This window comes from Drosophila ananassae, chromosome 3L, assembly GCF_017639315.1.
Source record: "Drosophila ananassae strain 14024-0371.13 chromosome 3L, ASM1763931v2, whole genome shotgun sequence".
Lineage (NCBI taxonomy): Eukaryota > Metazoa > Arthropoda > Insecta > Diptera > Drosophilidae > Drosophila > Drosophila ananassae.
The window spans coordinates 15,596,530-15,614,243 of NC_057929.1; the positions used below are offsets into that span (position 1 = coordinate 15,596,530).

The following is a 17,714-nucleotide window of genomic DNA, read 5'->3' on the forward strand; positions in this document are numbered from 1 at the left end:
TTAATACTTTTTTGTAACTTTTAAAGTTTGAAAAACGTTTTAAATGTGCTGCATCTAACATAGCATTGGAAGAAATAAATAAGAACTAAATTTCATTTATCATTAGGAAATCTTTTGAAACCACTTTCTATCTAAATGGTATATAGCGTTTGAATCTAATATGTAGTTTAGATATTTGAAAACCCCCCGTTAGTTGTGAAAAATGGTCATACTTTTTCTTCTTCTTCCCCGCCGTCGCATGGCCGGGAAACTCAGGGGCCATGTCCAAAAACAATTTAAAATATCACATGCTGAAAGAAATGGAGCACAGTTTCCACCTTACGGAGGCCCGCGAACTGGCCTCCGGTCGTAAAAAGCCGGGAAAATTTGGTCGTCCACTTCCGGCGGCTTCAAAGCCTCGTCCAGGCATGGTTCCGATTCCAAAGAGGAACACAGATCTTCAGGTGATCGTTCCGAAGGATGGTGCCAAGCAGCAGAACCAGCCTGTTAATAAAAAGAGGAAAAAACCAAAAAAGTCCCAGGGGGCTCCGGCCCAAGTAGCTGTTGAAATCAACAAGTCCAAGACGAAGGCGCAATCGCCCGGGATACTCCCCAAGGGTCCCACAAAACAGGAGAAGGAATCAAATCCCTCCAAAAAAAGGCCACTGGACACATCTAAAAATGACTCTGGTGGGCCAAAGAAAAAACAGAAAAAGAATGCGGATTCAAAGCCAAAACTTCCAATTGTTGGGCCGACGAAAGGTAACATCATCTTGTTTTTATTTAAACACACACCAACCGATCTTTCTCTTTTAGGTGCTGGTCCATTAAAGAAAAAAAATGCTGAAAAAAGGATCAATGGAAAAGGCGCAGTCCCTGACCCGGTTCGAGGAAATCCTGCGAAGGTTGTGTCTATATCTTTGGCAGACAAAGGATTCTATGAATCTGATGCAGACAGTCAGGACCAAGAGGCTGTGAAGGGGAACTGGCGCCTAGAAGGTGAGCGATGCTTTAATTTGTATTTTTTATCAATTAAAATTGTTCATTTTATGCAGACTCAATCCACGATGACTTTGGTGATGGAGTGAGTGATTTATTTAGAGCCCCGAGAATTTTTAAAGCACCCAAGAGTAATAAGGGGTTAGATATTAGCTTGCCGGCACCCTTCAACGATTTTGAAGTGGCCAACGCCCACCAACTGGAACCTAATTCTAAAGGAGTTGTGAGAAAGATTACTGTTTTCGAGGGGACTCCACATGCCAACAGTTGTAGTGAAGAATCGGATGGAGAAAATTGTTCGGAAGAGGAAAAGAAGATTTCTCTTTTCGAGGGGACCCCATTTGCTAATGGTTGTGGAGAAGAATCGGAGGACGAAGATTGGTCACCGGAAGATGGAAGCAGTTGTAGCGATGAGATTGACAGTGAAGACTTTGACACTGAAGAGTCTTATAGCGAAGAGTCTTTCGACAGCGAAACCTTTGACTTTTCTTTGTATAACAGCGATCTTGACTCTACGTTCGAGCCAGACTCTTCGAACGAAGGCTCTGACAGTGACGACAGCTACAGCATGGAGTTCCTTGACGGCGAAAACTCTGACGACTCCACTGACTCTTTACCACCCCATCTTAAACCAGAGCCTCTGATTATAGAGGAAATTTTTGATGATGAAGTGTCTGAAAAAAACACAAAAAGTAAAGAGCTTCAGAACAGTTCTCATTCATCTATGAAAGTTGTCGAGGATTCACTTCAAATGGCACTGGTTTTAAAGCAACATGATGACAAGTCAAAAAGCAAAAGAGAGGAGCCGAAAGATTCTGTAGAGGACCCGCCAAAAAGCAATGGAAAAGAGTCGGAAGATCCAGTAGAATCAGAAGATGATCATGATGAACCTGAAGCTGATAACCATTCTCAGTTTGCCTCTCAGGATGTTCCGTTTTATAGAAACCCTGAAGCCAGCCTTTCTGAGCTCAGCGTATTTGAAAATAGCCTGAAGAGCAACCACGTTTTGGCGGTGATTAAGGAAAGCTTGGAGTTCTATGGCACAGTGATACTCACCCTGTTAAGTGGCCAAGTCACGATCAATGGATACAGACCGCGTTACCAGGAGTCCCTGACCATTTACTCTCCAAAGGGCGTCAACTGGGTGTGCGTGTCACCGAAAAAATCAAAAAGACCGGGCAAGGACAAAGTCGACTGGGATGGGCTCAATAAGAACTTTACTCGCGCCCAGTTGGAAAGAATCCAGGCCAACTTTGAAAGTCAAACAGATGCTATTGTTCTCCTGCAAAGGAATACCGCCTCCCAAAGACTAGTTGAAGGCTTCGAAAAGCACATGGCCCAAAATGTGTTTCCACAAGTCAACACATCCAATCGCCCGCTCCACATCACCGAGTCCTTGCTGCACTGCCTCGTCCAGACCTCGGATGGTCAGCGCACCGTGCAGGTTCCTCAAGTGTGGAATAAATTGAGACTGCAAGCTGATAGTCGCATGATGTTCGTGGGAGGAAAGGGTGTTGGAAAGTCCAGCCTGCTGCGATACCTGGTCAACAGGAGTCTGGATCAGTTCCCGAAGCTACTGCTTATCGATTTAGATATAGGCCAACCAGAACTGTTTGTGTCACAAACAGTATCTTGTACCCTTCTTGAGGAGCCACTTCTTGGACCAGGATTTTTCCTAAACAAGCAGCCAGAGCGCGCCTATGTCGTCGGCCACGTTAACATCGTCATGTGTGCGGAACAGTACGCGAGAGCAGTTACTCAATTGGCCCTGCACGTCCAGAGAGAGCCCAAGTATAACAACCTGCCCTGGCTGATCAACACAATGGGTTACAACAAGGGATTCGGCACAGAGCTGGTGGCCCTTTTGGTGGACCGTTTTCGTCCCACTGATCTGGTGCAGATTGAAAGTTCGATGGCCATCAACAACTTTGATTCCCCTCTGGAGTGGAGCACGCTGAAGCAGAGCACACCCATCGTCTACACATCGGATGAGTTCGTAGTCAAGGAGATCCCAAAGTATACCCTGCACAAGTTGGCGAGTGCAGTTCCCCCCAAGGATAGAGGGGCATGGGGCATGAGCGCCAAGGACCTTCGATATTCCAATCTGTTGGCCCGCCTCAGCTCGTGCTTGAGGGGAAATGCCAAAACCCTAACAGATTCGACACCAGTTGCTGTTTCTCTGGAGCTTCTTAAAATTCAACACCTGACCAGTGAGGACTACACACGGGAGGAGCTGATCCAGGGAATGGACGCCAATGTGGTTTACCTTTGCCGCCAAGACGAAGGCCCTCCAGAGTGCCTGGGAATAGGTGAGTGTTTTTTGAACCTTTTAGCGAAAATAATTGACTCATTATGTGAATTCTTCCAGGAGTGGTCCGTGCCATTGATTATGAACATGGAAAGTTGTATCTAGTGCCCGCGATGCCTCTGGTGCGGCTGACCCTCGTGAATTGCTTGATCCTCGGCGGTGAATTGACCTTGCCTCAGGGATATTTTAAGAACCAGGGCACTGACGTGTCCAGCAGTGTCCCCTTTGTCTTCAACCTAGAAGACTCCAAGTCTTCCAAGAGTATACAGCAGATCTACCATCGCACACCTGCGTTTCTGGGGGTGCCCGGAAACCAGAAAAGGCGCAACTAAAAAGACAGACACCTCGTGCTAATAGTAACTTGTTAAGTTTAAATAAAAACAAATTTATTATCGAACAACTAGTGCGTTAGATCGTGGCGACCCTTGAGTATGCGGCGCATTATCACCCTGCGGCCCTCAGGCGTGGACATCCTCGCGTCCCATCCATGGACTTTTATCCTTTTAACTTCCTTCGGTTTTGGGAAGTGGCACCGCACCTTGGGCTTCAGCACAGCGCGGTCAAAAGCGTGTTTTTGGCGCACGAGCAGCGTCTCCGCGGTGGTCGCTACCAGCAGGCAGGTCCTATTCAAAGATAAACATTAGTGGTCCATTCAAGAATCCTTGTTTTTTATTAAATATAGCACCTTTGAATCAATCCTTGGAACATGTTAAGTAATTTGGGGATCAGTGTGGCTGCCTCTCCAAAAACACCGGTCTGGACATCTGGTATCGTCGCACCACCTGGTAACACTGCAACAGCTGAGTTGGTGGCTTCACCCCGTTCCACCGCTGGTCACACTGCAACAACACTTCGAGCGGCCCGACTGCGTTTTTTGTGCGAACGTAAACCGAACCGAAAATCCATCACAAAAGTGAAAAGCCACGCGACCAGGGGAAAATGAATCCTGGAGAACGGTAGTTGCCGCGAAAGGTGCCTAATAATTGGAACTGAGGTCCCAAGGTGCAGAGCTCCGCGCGGGCAGGTGCTGCAAGTGAGGAAGACTGCAAGTGAAGTGCAAGTTACAGTGAAAGGGCAGCGGGGAGTCGGAAAGTGCACCGAGGAGACGACTCTTCTTCGCTGATTGGTGCGTCCGGAATAGCATAGCGAAGAGGTGAGTGCCACTTCTGCCAGCTGCATGCCACGGAGTCCACCAGGACACCGAGCAACTCCCCCGAGAAGAGTCTGAAGTAGAAGAGGAACAGAAGAAAATCGATTTTCCTGAACTTACAAATTTCTCCGCCTCACTGGGCGCCACGAACGAACGGCTCCAGCGGCAGAGCGGCGGCGACAGGCCAGCTCGGGGAGCCGGCTGCGCTGGCTGCGGCATCATAAAGTATACATAAATTGAATTTCGAAACACGGAAGCGAGTGGGGCGCTGTGGGGCGGGGGTGGCCTGGTCTGGCCCGTCCTGGCCTGTCCGATGGGGAGGCTGCAATCTCCTGCTGTTGGATATTGTTTTGTTTGGCTGGTGTTGATGATAATGTCCGGTTGTTATGGTCACCGCACTTAACAAATGATTTTAGAGGCGACTTCTTCCGCAGGACGAGACGTACCTGAGATTTCAGGCTGTGGCAGCTGTCAGACTTCTATTTCCTCATCTGTCTGCCAATTTCTCCCCCATTAGCAGGACAGTAGACCTTCACTTTCTCTTGCAAACAATACTCTTTAGCCAACTGTCCTTTTTTGCCAGAGCCCACTGTACTAAATCCCCCGACTCGCCACTCTTTTTTTGGCACTCCTTTGCGGATGCTGCGTGCGCCAGAAGGGAGCAATACGGGCGGCTGTTTTTGGCTCGCAGAGCTCTAGAGTTTCCCTTTTCCATTTCACTTCCGCCTGCTGGCGGCACCCCTAATTCACAAGTGTGTGTAGGTATGTGTGTGTGCTCACGGGAAGTCCTGCGTGTGAGTGCGTCGGGCGAAAGAAATGAATTTTATTGGCGTTTAGTGCTGGTTGGCGCTTCCCCCTTTTGTGGGCCATGGCTTTTATGGACACCCATGCATGGCTTTCCACAGATTTTGGCAGATTTAATTGCGAGTACTTTTTCCGGTTGATGTCATGGCCAGAAAGAGTGTCAAGTTGGGCCAACTGGCCCGCTATCAGGTTGCCCAGTGCCTGTTATTAATATTTTGTGACCGATATCTACAAGAATGTCCCTCCAGAAGACCCACACTTCTTGCCATGGCCCGTTCAAGTACGAAAATACTCGGGCCTGGCCGGATACACGTACATACATACATCATGACGGCAGCTGTCCAGACCAGCCGCCAGCTCTCTGGATCGTTCTTTATTTTTGTTTCTGTTTGCAGTTGTCTTCATCATCGCTCCCTGCCTTCCAGCGAGCGAGAGTGAGAAGAAGGTTTTGTTTTCGACTTTACGACATTGCATTTTATTTTCTTTCGGAATTGGCTTGGGCTTGGGCTCGGGCGCCCAGCCAGGCAACAGACAGCATCATTATGCATGCAAGAGATCTGCTTGGAGTTCATTTGATCGCCAACCCGCCCGTGCAATGCTCTCTGCTGGCTGCTACCTTAACTCCAACGCCGCACACTTTTGGCCAACATGGCGGCAGTCCTGCCCTCCTCCTGCCCTTCCCTTCCCAGTATCCCTTCCCCAAGCATTAGTGCCTGACGTGGGCCCCACGCAAATACTTCTGCTTGCCTGCGGAGTCTTAGGCACAGTGCTCCGAAAGCACTTGATATTGGTTGGAAATCTTTTGCGCCTACACCGATTGTGCGTATCTCCGAGCGGCTCATCAGCATCGTCATCGATGAGGTCATACCCGGCCCCGTCATACCCCAATTACTCCCAATTGTCGCCGCCACAGCTGCAACTGCCATAGAAAAGAAGTCGGAGGCACTCCCTGGACTACATCTGGGCTACACCTCTTTGCCTCATTATGTAGCCCACTGAGCTTATCTTTGGACATATGACTGCGTTATCTAATATTATGTCTATGATTCTGGAAGTCATAGATAATACGGACGAAAGCCAACCTAATGCCAGTCATATGCTTCCAAAGCATGCTTTTTTCAGAAAGAAAATCAGCAAACCAGACTGCCTATAGCTTTCCAGCCTTTAGTCTCTCTACTCCATCACAAAGAGCCTCCAATGCACTTATTCCCTCGTCATTGCAACTCATTGGAGCCAATGGGCTGGCTGGCCCCCAAAAACTCTGTGATGATTGAGGAGAGCCGAGAGACTTTGGGGCTATTTTTGGTAATTACATGGCCTGCTTTTGGCAGCGAAGTCGAGAGACTCCCTCTCCGGGCATTCAGTTGCGGTTCCCGTTCATCGACTATGCCTGCAACAAAGAATATTTTCAATTTCAACCATTTCCCACCGACCGGCGACCAGCAACCAGCGACACAGCCCGATTATGGGTCAACCGTATGCCAACATAGCCATGTAGACACACTCCGTAGTTGTGGGGCGCTTGTGCGTGTGTGTCTGTGTCTGTTTCTGTTTCTGTGCCCAGTATGTATAACAATTTTTCGATGGGGCAGAGCAGTGCTGTGCTGTAAACAAAATCCCGCAGCAACAGTCAGTCCACTGCCAGCTGTAGTATCTCGGCATGGTGGGCCAATGCGGCGAATCAAATTAATTAAAGCCGGCCGAAGGGGTTCCCTCGCAGTTGGTGGATGAACTGCTGGAACTGCTCGAGTCGGCATGGAACAATTGTAGTTAGTTATTCCCAAAGAAAAGTGCCGGGCACTCGATTGAAAGCTAATTGATGAGGAAAGTTGTGGAAAGTTTGGACAGGGAGTGCCTGTTATATCATTTCACTCACTGTGGTGCCAACATCTTGGTCAGCAAGATCATGCAACATGCCAAGTCGTACTTCAGGTCCAAATACTAGGTCACCGAAGGTGAGAAAGACCTCTAAGAGCGGCTGAGTGTTGGGAGTTGAACTCCCAGCTTCCATTCTGTGGCGAAAGAATGCTTCGCAATTGCCGGCGTTGCAGAATCAACATCTTTTATGTCACGTAGTGGTGGCACCGACAATAAACAATATCATGCCACTCCTCTGCGGCTCTGGGGCTGTGCTAACCAAGGCTAATTGAGCTGGACCGAGTGGAGGCCACGCTATTTCATAATTAATTGCCCAGCAGAAGAGGAGAAAGAGTGTAGCAGGGGTTTGGAGATAGGAAACAAGACATTGAACCTCTAAGAACTCTTGAAAGAGGCTAACATGCGTGGGTGCATCAAGAATAGGTATCATCCTACCAATATTCATATACTGGTGCTTCTATTAGCTTGGCTTTGTCTCGACCCTACCGCCTCTACAGGCCATAAACTGGTAGGTCCGCACCCCCATGTCTCTGAGCCGGGGCGGGAGGCATTATAATAACGAGAGAAAAACTTGTTTTGGGCTGTGTCTCCTGAGTTATGTTCTCCGAGGAGCCTACTATGCCTCAGTTTTCTGCACTTTGCATCTCTAAGTTATGAGTCAGATGGTATTAGAACCCTTCTTCGATACAGAAATGGACACTATTTTAATAATATTTATTGTTGTTTGTTTCAGTGCAAGTAGACTCGGTGCAAGCCTCATTCCTATTCATGCCAAAGAGCCAGAAAGATGACGGGGGCGAGGTGCTCATCGGGTATAACGCATAACGACTGATGGCCCCTGCATGCTTGGCTGCATTTTAAGTTCACATACGCTGTGGCAGAGACGCAGTGCGAGGAGTGTGTGGTGTGGAGTGGAGGAGCAGTCTGTATCGGTGGCATATTGCCGCCCCGACACCGCTTGGCCACCGCCTTCTCCCCTGTCTCATTTGCTATTCCAGTCTGGGTCCCCGCGGGCGAGAAGCCGGGAGGAGCTGGTCTTCAATTAAATTTAACTGGAAAGCGGTGGTGGCGGCATCGGCACAAGAACTGGCGATAGAAAAACAAATGATGGTTTCGCCATCCCATGCATAGACAATCGTATTATATATTATTTATGGCATTCAATAACTCTCCTGGCATCTGCCTCTGTTCTTCCGCCTTAGAAAGGAATTCTTTGATATGGACTACAGACGACGGACTCTCATTCCCAGGCATAACACATGCCTTGACTGGGAGTCGCAGCCGTTAACCCCTTTTCCCCAATAGTCCCCAATAGTCACTGCAACTCTGCTCCAATTTCTGGCCAACACATGGTCGCCTCATTTAACTCGAAGAAAGGGGCCGTCGAATGGTCGCCCTCGTTGAATGGCTATTGAGTAGAATTTTGGGGAGTGGTTCGGAGCTATAAATAGAGGCCCATGGTGATAAGCGGGCAATCGCCGACTGGGGATGTGCGTGTTCAATGAGGGATTAACCAATTAATACAAATTATTTCGCTAAGCGGGTCGATAGATGAAAGGCAGGCATTGATTTAAAATTAAGGCAACTGCAGTACAAGCTCTGAAAAGTGGGGGCCATGAGGTTAAGTTCCAATTAATCTGCAATTGTGCCTCCAGTCCCCTGGCCAGCTCTCTCCCCTCCTTATCGCCGCTGCTTAATTAAATGCCCCTTTCGAGGCAAACTTTCCATTTTCACTCGGGTGTCTCTCCAATTACCGAAAAGATCATGTGCATCACGTTAATCAAGCGTTAATTTTTCCCCAAATACTGGAAAAACAACACCAGCGGTTGTTTATGTTAATTACCAATACCAAGCGAAGGAAAAGCTGCAGCTTTGGGTCAACAAACCCACAGCACACGAAACATGGCCAAACCAACCATATTTCCTAAAGACCTTGTCCCATAACTACATGCAAGTCTATAAGAAATCCCCCTCCACTCTTGCAGATGGTGAAGACGACGACGGAGGCGAGGAGACCCAACTAACGAATCAGATGATGTAAACGACCTGCGACCGCCCTCCTCTCTATTCTTTCTCTTCAATCGAAAGTGAAATCGAACCTCGAAGAAGTCGAGCACCAAGCCACAAGCCGAACCAGAAAGCCAAAACTGCCTCCGTAGCACTGCAAGCGAAATTACATTCTTTGGTTTCATTTTTAAACTCAAAAGCACATCGGAGGGATCGCCATGGACATGTCACGGAGCTTATCTGCCGGTGGAAACCTAATGCTCCTCCCGTTATGCCTTCTGCTGGCCACCTTCCATGGCGCCAGTGTGCTGGCGGAGCGCGATTTCAATGTAAACGACTCTCAGGTGATTGGATTTCCACCGATAACATTCCTTAGCTGATTAGATAAGAGCTTTAAATTACTAAGAGTGTCCCCTCGACAGGTGCCTGTCATTGAGCCCAAGGATGTGCCCGCCTACAAGCAGGATCCGTATGTCAAGGAGCTGATGGGCTGCTCCAACAGCCAGAGCGAGGTAGTCCTCTCCCTGGTCCTGAAGAAGCACGACTGGAGCGATCTGACTGCCACCAAGCGCGCCCATGTTCAGGCTAAGCTGGCCAAGTTCTTTGCCATACCCAAGGAATTCATCTCCCTGGACTCAGTGTCCAAGTTGGAGCTTAAGTCCATGCACAAGTTGGCCAACAAGAGGGGCGGAAAGGGCAATAAGAACGTAGAAACCCTGAATCGCCGCCTCGGACGCGCCAGTTTCATGGTTCGTAATGACTTTCTTGTCCCAATCTTATAAAAATATCCATTTCCTTCACCAGATCGGCTGCGATTCGCGGTATTTCGCAATGGGAGAGCCGATAGCCATGCAGATTGCTCATCAAGTGAAGGATGGCACCATTGGAGCCTTGACGGAGGAGAACTTTGGTCTTTGGTTCATCTGGCGAAAGGAGCTGAAAGCCAGGTAGGAATCGGAAGAAACCTCATGAGAAGCCTCCAGATGGAATAAACTAAGTTATCCTTCCAGATCGCATCGCAAAAAGCGCCAATCGGAGGGCTCTGGAAACGACGACGACGACTACGAGTACGAAGACGACCCCGAAGACACTTCGTAAGTCTTGAGAATAATTGGATGAGTCATGTGGCTAATCGGGGTACTGGCTTTCGCCAAAATTCGCTTTCAGGGAACCCAGCACGGAAGTGCCAGCTGTGACAACACACGCCCATCGACACCATCACGGAGCGGTGAGTGCCGAGTCCCAGTTGGTGGCATTTGTTTCAGTTGCTCTGGGTGTTTTCTTTATCTCTGACACACATGTATTTAAAGTTTAAGCGCGAAATGTGGTTCATACGATCGGTCCATGCGACTCACAGTACTCGCTGTCTGTATGGATCGCGTTGGATTATCGTTCATAGATTCCACATTGGTATCCGGAAGCTTTTGTTTCTATTTGTTTCTAATTATTGCACTCTGTTAATAACCAGACCATACACCATACACCATACACATGCATTGAAATGGAAAACACAGAAAGACACCCACATATCAACACACACTGCAAAAAAAAACATTAATCAAGAAAACGGTGTTTCGTTTTTTCTCTTCTCTTTTTGCTATCTTCCCTTCTCATTCCCACTCTCATTCTACACTCTACACTCTACACTCTACATTTGACATTCGACATTCTACCTCTGTGTGTATATCGATTGTTCAATCTCGTTGTGAAATGTTATCGAAAAAATCGAACAATTATCCTGCCATTCCTGCACCATTGACTAACCCAAGTCGGAGGTTCCCGATTCCGTTTCGGTCACATCGGTCGCATCGGAGGAGGAGATCCAGGAGAGTGTCTCCATGCTGGAGTCCGTCATCAGCAAGACCATTGAGAACACGAAGAACATCAAGGAGTTGCCCATTCTCGGGGCGGATGCTGAAGATGAGGAGGACGAGGAGTTCCTGCTCCCCAGGGGGACTGCCCCAAGCAGCAGTACGATGGCTACTTTGGTGACGGAGGCCGTTAAGCCTGTCCTGTTCCTGGAGGAGAACCAAGTGGATCAGGGAGCTGTCGATGTAGAGATCGAGACTTCCACGCCCACGCCCTCGCCGCCAGCCGCGCACAAGCCATACTCTCCCTACGATGCCACCTCCTCTGTGGGAGTTACCTCGCCCACACCCGTCCAGCCAGAGAATTCGGAACCTCCTCCGTCTGAGACCTCGCCATCGTCTGCGACTACTCCGACTCCCACTCCCACGCCCATGCTCACCGAGCTCGAAAGCAATGCCCCCACCACCTCCACCTCCATCTCCATAGCATCCCAGTCCCCGGCAAATCCCGCATTTCTGTCTCCATCTTCACAGGCCACTCAAGCATCCTTAAAAACAACAACTACAACAACATTAACAAGCACAACAGCAACAATCTCAACAACAACAGCAACAACAACATTGTCAGAATCGCCAAAGGTAATGATGTCGCTTCTGTGTTGGTATGTGCAAGCGCCCACGTCTCTTGCCACTTGTCTCTTGTATCCTGTCTCCTGTTCACTGTTTACTGTCTCCTGTCCACTGTCTCCTGTCCCCTTTTTATTTCTGTGTGTGTCTCTTGTCTCTCGTTGTCACATATTAAACATTCTCTTCAATCTTTCCACCCACCTCGCCACCTGCCACCTGACCACCTCGCCGCCTTGTGGCGTTTAGTGTCAGCAGTATCTTCCACTTTATGCCTCCTTCCCCGCCACTCTTAGTAGTAACTGGTGAAATAAAAACTCCTCCGACCAGGAAAACATTTATGATCCTGCCATAAAATAAGTTAGTCCTAGATAGCAACTAACCATAAGTGTATAAAGTACTTGGTTTTTTTCTTTAACAAATATTATGTATGATTTTTGGTGTAGAGCTTTGGGGCAAACGGGTTTTGGTTTTTGACGGTTAGAAGTACTAACATCTCAGCAAACAGAGTCCTTCTTTATTAGTTAGTTAGTCGGCAGAGGAGTTCTGACCCCAACCCCTTTCGAAAAACAGCAAAGAACAGCACTTAACTCTATCTATCAAAAATAAAAAATCGCAATGCAGCCAAACACTCTGCACACTGAATTCGAGCTGAGCACCCTGCTGCCCTTTGACGAAAGTGAAGCAACAGCACCTACTCCCAGCGCAGCCGGAACAGCAGCAGCGGAAACACCAACGCCAAGTGCAACGGCAGCCACTTCTGGCGAAAGCGAGAACGATTTTCATGTAGAATCCACCACACACCGTATTGTTAGCTCTAAGGTGAAAGTCTCGCAATCGCAATAGCAATCGCAACCCCGCAACTTAGATAATAAGCTATAGACTTGCACCACCCCCCATTCCAAACCTACTCTGTACTTTCTCTCGTTGTATCACCAACACCACCACCACCGATTATCCCGAATCCAATTAGGGAAAATTGCTTCCAGCCAAATGCACTCAGCATGTCATGGAAGGCAATTAGCGAATCCGTATCCGAATCCGAGCTCCTGCATGAGGTCCTTGGTAATTGCATGTCCACTTGTATCCGTACTCGTTCTCCAGTATCTGTTGAAACGAACACTAACACTCTAACCCTCACTCTGCCTGCCTACTTAGCCGATGACTTTTGCAGCATGACTCTTAGCCATATATCTGCTGGTGATTAGCCAGTTCTCTGCTAACGTTTTCCTTGTAATCCTCAGCAGGGAGAACCTGGTGACGGCCTCAACACCACTAGCAGTAACACTTTAACCCACAATGAGGTGACGGTAGTCTCATTTCATTGGTAGCTTCATAACTGATGCGATTTTCTTCCTCCGACAGCAGTCCACTCCAACAGTAGCCTCCGGCACCACTACAACCACCGCCTTGCCAGAGTCCAGCAGCTCGTTCGCCTCCACGGACTATGTGGAACCGCCGGCAGAGGAGAACAGTCCGCCGGTCATTGAGACGCGTCTACCGAAGTTCGCGGTGACATCGGGAAAGGCTTTCACGTTCGTTGTGCCGCGGGAGACTTTTGCGGATGCCGAGGACCAGGGTAACCTGAGGCTGGACTTTACGGACAAAGATGGCCACGAGCTGAAGTCAACCTCCTGGTTGCAGTTCAACGTCGATAAAAGGGAACTCTATGGACTGTAAGTCTCTGAGAAGCCTATGCCTTCAGTTAGTAATATCCTATCCCTTCTGTAGCCCGTTGGACGACACCGTGTCGCGATGGCAGTACCGCCTCACAGCAACAGACTCTGGCAATGCCAGTGTCACGGAAACCGTAGAGATTTCCGTCCAGCAGCACCGGGCGGTTAGGACCATCAACCACGAGATTAGTATTTCCGTGCGGATCAACGAAATACATGGCCATAACATCAACTGGCAGTTGAAGCTGATCAATGCCGTGGCTAGGACGTTGGACGATGCCACCAGCTCAGCTTTGGTGGTGCGGGAGATCAGGCAAACGGTCCAGGATCCCTACTCAGCTACTTTGGTCTATTTCAACGAGACTTTGCCAACAAACGAGTGTCCGGAAAAGGAACTCAACGACCTTGTAGCACGACTGGATGCCCAGCGGCTGAGTGACTTAGTTCAGCCGCTGCTGGCCATCAAGTCCATTACTGGACAGCTGATTGGCTCCTGCCAGAAGGAGCTGACGCGGGTGAAGCCCACCCAGCACATGGCCAAAAATGTCCCGCCGATGCCGCGCAACCAGGTCGATCGGGTGAATGCCAGTGTGGGACAGTTGCTAGTATACAAAGTGCCGACCGACACTTTCTACGATGCCAATGACCAGCAGTTGACTCTCACTCTCAAGACCAAGGACCACAAGGAGCTGAGCACCCGGCACTGGCTGCAGTTTGACTCCAAAAACGAAGAATTCTATGGTGTTCCCAAGAGTGGGGATATAGGCTCCGAGGAGTACCTGTTGGTGGCCGAGGACAGCGGCGGCTTAGTCGCCCATGATGCCCTGGTCGTGGTGGTCAGCCATGCGCCCAAGCGGGAGTTTGGAGCATTTTTCAAGGCATATCTGGCCATAAGGCATGAGAACTTCAACGCCGATCTGCAGCGGAAGTTTGTAGAGCGCGTAGCGAGACTGCACGGAGACCCCACCACCACCCAGATCCAGATCCGGTCCGTAACCACGCACCACGATTCGGACGGCACCATTGTCAACTTCTACAACACAACCCTGTACAAAATGAACAATCGCTGTCCCGAAAAGGAGCTGGCCGCCACCAGGAGTATCTACCTGAACAGCGATCTTAGCCTCAAGGATTCGGTGAAGCGAGCTCTGGGCCCGGAATTGAATCTCACCAACTTTTCGGTGGTCCCCTTCGGCAGTTGCCATCGTAAGGACTAATTGGTGCCTCAATGGATAAGGATAGTAACTCCCTTCTCTCTTGCAGATGCCGAAATCCCGGACATTCAACCCGACTACAACCCAAGGCCCGACGAGCCCAGCCTGAAGTCCACTTTCAGTGACGAGTACTTGGCGAACATCGTGCTGCCCGCCGTCATTATCGTGGTCATGATAATTTTGGCATCCCTCGTGGCCTGCTGCCTGCACAGGCGTCGTCACAAGAGCGGAAAAATGGAGCTTGGTAGGCCACCTTTGATCACAGAGACCACAAGAGATCACATCCTTAATCTATCATTTTTCAGGCGACGACGAGGAGCGCAAGTCCTTCCGAGCCAAGGGTATTCCCGTCATCTTCCAGGATGAGTACGAGGAGAAACCAGAGATTGGCAACAAGAGCCCTGTTATTCTTAAAGACGAGAAGCCTCCGCTACTGCCCCCGTCCTACAATACCTCGAATATGAATGGTGGGTTTTAGGCTCCTCTATCCTCTTTAGAAAGTAACCATTTCGATAATCCCATTCAGGTGACAACGACGTGGATGAGTATGTGCCACCGCCGGCCGTTGTTGTGGGCGGACGGGAGGTGCGAGGGAAGTCACCTGCCACACCCTCCTACCGCAAGCCTCCGCCATATGTGTCGCCATAAGTCAGCGACAGTTGGGAGCAGCGGAAAAAGTAACAATAATACCAATCGCATCGTATTAACCACACAATCTATACATATATACAAGCATACATACTTATGTGTATTTAACCGATTTCGGCACAAGTTATATGCAACTAAGCCAAACCTTTTGTATATATTCGAGTGCAAATTGGTTTCTTTCGAGTGGGTCAGCCAGTCCAACCGAAAAGTGTTGCCAGCCAAGTTGAGGGGATTTTTTGATGAAATTTTTTGTACGAGAAACAATCAATTAACTGGAGCCAGAAACTCACTTTTAAGCTTATATAGAGATCGACTAACATAGCATGATTTATACGAATACCATGGACACAAACACACACTTGGGACGCGAACACAAAATTAGTATTTGACTAGGCCAGGCTCGAAGGCTTGAAAATCAGAGCGAGGACACACACAAGCCCATTTAAACATAGCATTTAAACAACAAATATTCTTACTATCTAAGCTAAAATAATTAAGGCATGTCCTTGCGCCCTTTTTTTATTATCTGTACGAGACTCTCCGCTTGATTTACTTAAGCGGTGGTGTTTTGAGTATTTTTGTTCGGGCAAGGGGCGTGCCAGGAGCTTCTATTATGTTTAGTTCATAAGAAGGATTCAGAAACTGCAATAGAGCTGCCAATAGGTACGACATGGAGGTCGTATGCGAAAAATTTCCTAGTTGCCCACAAGTGCTTCCCACTCACCGACCACCACAGACCAGAGACGACTACCAACATACCATATCCGCCACACAAACAAATAATTATACGAAATTGATTACTTAAAGTAGGACTTAGTTTTTAATGAATCATTTTTATTTGCACTTGCTCCTCTGTATTAGTTTTAATGGCAGCTAGTTGGGTTATCCCAGAGTACTTACGACATCCCTCCCATCCCATCCATTTCAAATCGAACTAAAATACCTAGCCAGCTAAGATTAACAATGATTTTATAAACATGGATTATTTAGAGTAGTGAGTTCGGCAGTGATGCATGAAGAGAAATTGAAATTGAAAATGAAATACTTTGCACAGGTTTTGTGCCGCGTAAATTAAACTATTAAACTAAGTACGATTAACTAATTTATGTATTTTGCTGATTTAATTAAACTTTGTAAGCAGGACAGGAGACTGCAACAGCAACAGCAATAACAAGAAACAACCAACAATAACGGTATCAGTTTATTTTGAATAAAAAATGCCAAAGATACGGATTTTTGTTTTATTTTCAGTTTGTTTTTGAGATACAGATACGCAGGTAAACAATCCAATTAGTAATTGCACTAGCTCGGTATAAAAATATGCGAAAATTAAATAAATACACTAAATCAAACGCAATAACTGTGCAGACGAGATCCAATTGTTGTAAATTGCACATTTAATTAATGTATTCAGCAAATAAGACAGCAACCTAATGTATATTGAAATACAAGCATCCCTATATGTATGATGCGCCTATCGAGTACTGTAAAAATGCAATCTATCCGCCATTTGTTTGGCTTTAATTGGGCGAGTATAGAGTTCAACCCTCCAACAACACAACACACACACCACCACACACCATCTACACCTACAATAATTATAATAATTATTGGAAATAACTAAACATTAATTGATTAAAGCATATATGAATTGGATATATTCATGTACGGATCTAATAAACATTTATATATATTTTGATACAAAATACAAAACGAGGTGAAATGTTTCATTTTTAATTGGTCCTTCGAGTCAGCCAGAATCGGTGGCAGGGTGGCCTCCAGTTGGGATATAATTTGAGTAAAAATTCAATTTATGGAAATTCCTTAACAAATTATGGAATCAAAGCGAGCGGGAAATGCGGGGAGAGTGCGGGGTGGTCGACAAAAAAAGTCGAATCAAAAGCATTGCCTTAATGAAGTAATACAAATTTGTTTTTCTTGTTGCTCCTGCCGCCTAATAAAGACATCCTCCAACGTTTCCTGCCCCCGCCCCTATTCCAGGGCTATTGATTCCTGTTACTTTGGCAACGAATACACGCCGGATGCTGGCACACACATACACATTCCCACAAACACACAAACATTCAAAGGACATATTTGCTTGGCTTCTTTGACGCCGCGGCAGATTGTCTGTCATGTGTGTGATTGTGTGCGTACAGAGCAAGAAAGTATGCTACGAATTATGAAAGGACATGTGTTTAATCATTTAATACATTTAACACTTTTCTATTATTTATATTAATTAGTTATAATTAACATTAAGAAGTATATATATTATTATTAGTATATAATACTTCCATTTTTTTACTCCAAATTTTTAAGTGTAAGAACACATGGCGGAATACGGGAATGGCGACAGCCATTGTTGCTGCTGCTACGGTTATTGTTATTATTATGTAATGCAGTCATTTAATTGGTAACAAATTGTATTGTTTGGATTGGCTTTCTAGCCTGGCTGGGAACGACATTTCTTGCTTGTTTCGTTCGCTCTTTCGATGCTACGCTTTTATGACTTTCCTAGGAAACGTAAATAGCAACATCCGCCCCGTTGCCCAGCCCTCGACCCACCTCCTCTCCACGTGCGTCAGCTCCCAGGGTGTGATACCTATATGGTCTTAA

The 17,714-nt window shown here is 47.4% G+C and overlaps 3 protein-coding genes across 19 annotated transcripts; 2 read left to right on the top strand and 1 right to left on the bottom strand.

Moving 5' to 3' along the window:
* The first annotated feature begins 188 nt into the window (after window positions 1-188).
* On the top strand, window positions 189-3,683 carry LOC6496410 (polynucleotide 5'-hydroxyl-kinase NOL9). The gene is made up of 4 exons (XM_001960822.3): window positions 189-741; window positions 796-978; window positions 1,035-3,287; window positions 3,347-3,683. The coding sequence occupies exons 1-4, from the start codon at window positions 261-263 to the stop codon at window positions 3,616-3,618; spliced, it is 3,189 nt and encodes a 1,062-aa protein (XP_001960858.2). The 5' UTR covers window positions 189-260; the 3' UTR covers window positions 3,619-3,683.
* LOC6494153 (39S ribosomal protein L34, mitochondrial) lies at window positions 3,651-4,102 on the bottom strand. The gene is made up of 2 exons (XM_001960823.4): window positions 3,972-4,102; window positions 3,651-3,909 (listed from the first exon to the last, which is right to left on the bottom strand). The coding sequence occupies exons 1-2, from the start codon at window positions 3,992-3,994 to the stop codon at window positions 3,687-3,689; spliced, it is 246 nt and encodes an 81-aa protein (XP_001960859.1). The 5' UTR covers window positions 3,995-4,102; the 3' UTR covers window positions 3,651-3,686.
* Window positions 4,103-4,303: 201 nt separating this feature from the next.
* On the top strand, window positions 4,304-16,324 carry LOC6496411 (dystroglycan). Of its 17 annotated transcripts, none has more exons than XM_001960824.4 (14): window positions 4,304-4,439; window positions 9,104-9,469; window positions 9,548-9,874; window positions 9,930-10,072; window positions 10,136-10,219; window positions 10,293-10,353; window positions 10,895-11,572; window positions 12,182-12,379; window positions 12,802-12,861; window positions 12,923-13,233; window positions 13,289-14,439; window positions 14,497-14,691; window positions 14,753-14,914; window positions 14,974-16,324. In XM_001960824.4, the coding sequence occupies exons 2-14, from the start codon at window positions 9,344-9,346 to the stop codon at window positions 15,093-15,095; spliced, it is 3,618 nt and encodes a 1,205-aa protein (XP_001960860.1). In that variant the 5' UTR covers window positions 4,304-4,439; window positions 9,104-9,343; the 3' UTR covers window positions 15,096-16,324. The 17 variants fall into 17 exon arrangements, with proteins under 17 accessions (XP_001960860.1, XP_014763813.1, XP_014763815.1 ...); XM_014908327.3 differs by having other exon boundaries at window positions 12,926-13,233; XM_014908329.3 differs by having other exon boundaries at window positions 12,805-12,861.
* The last annotated feature ends 1,390 nt before the right edge of the window (window positions 16,325-17,714 follow it).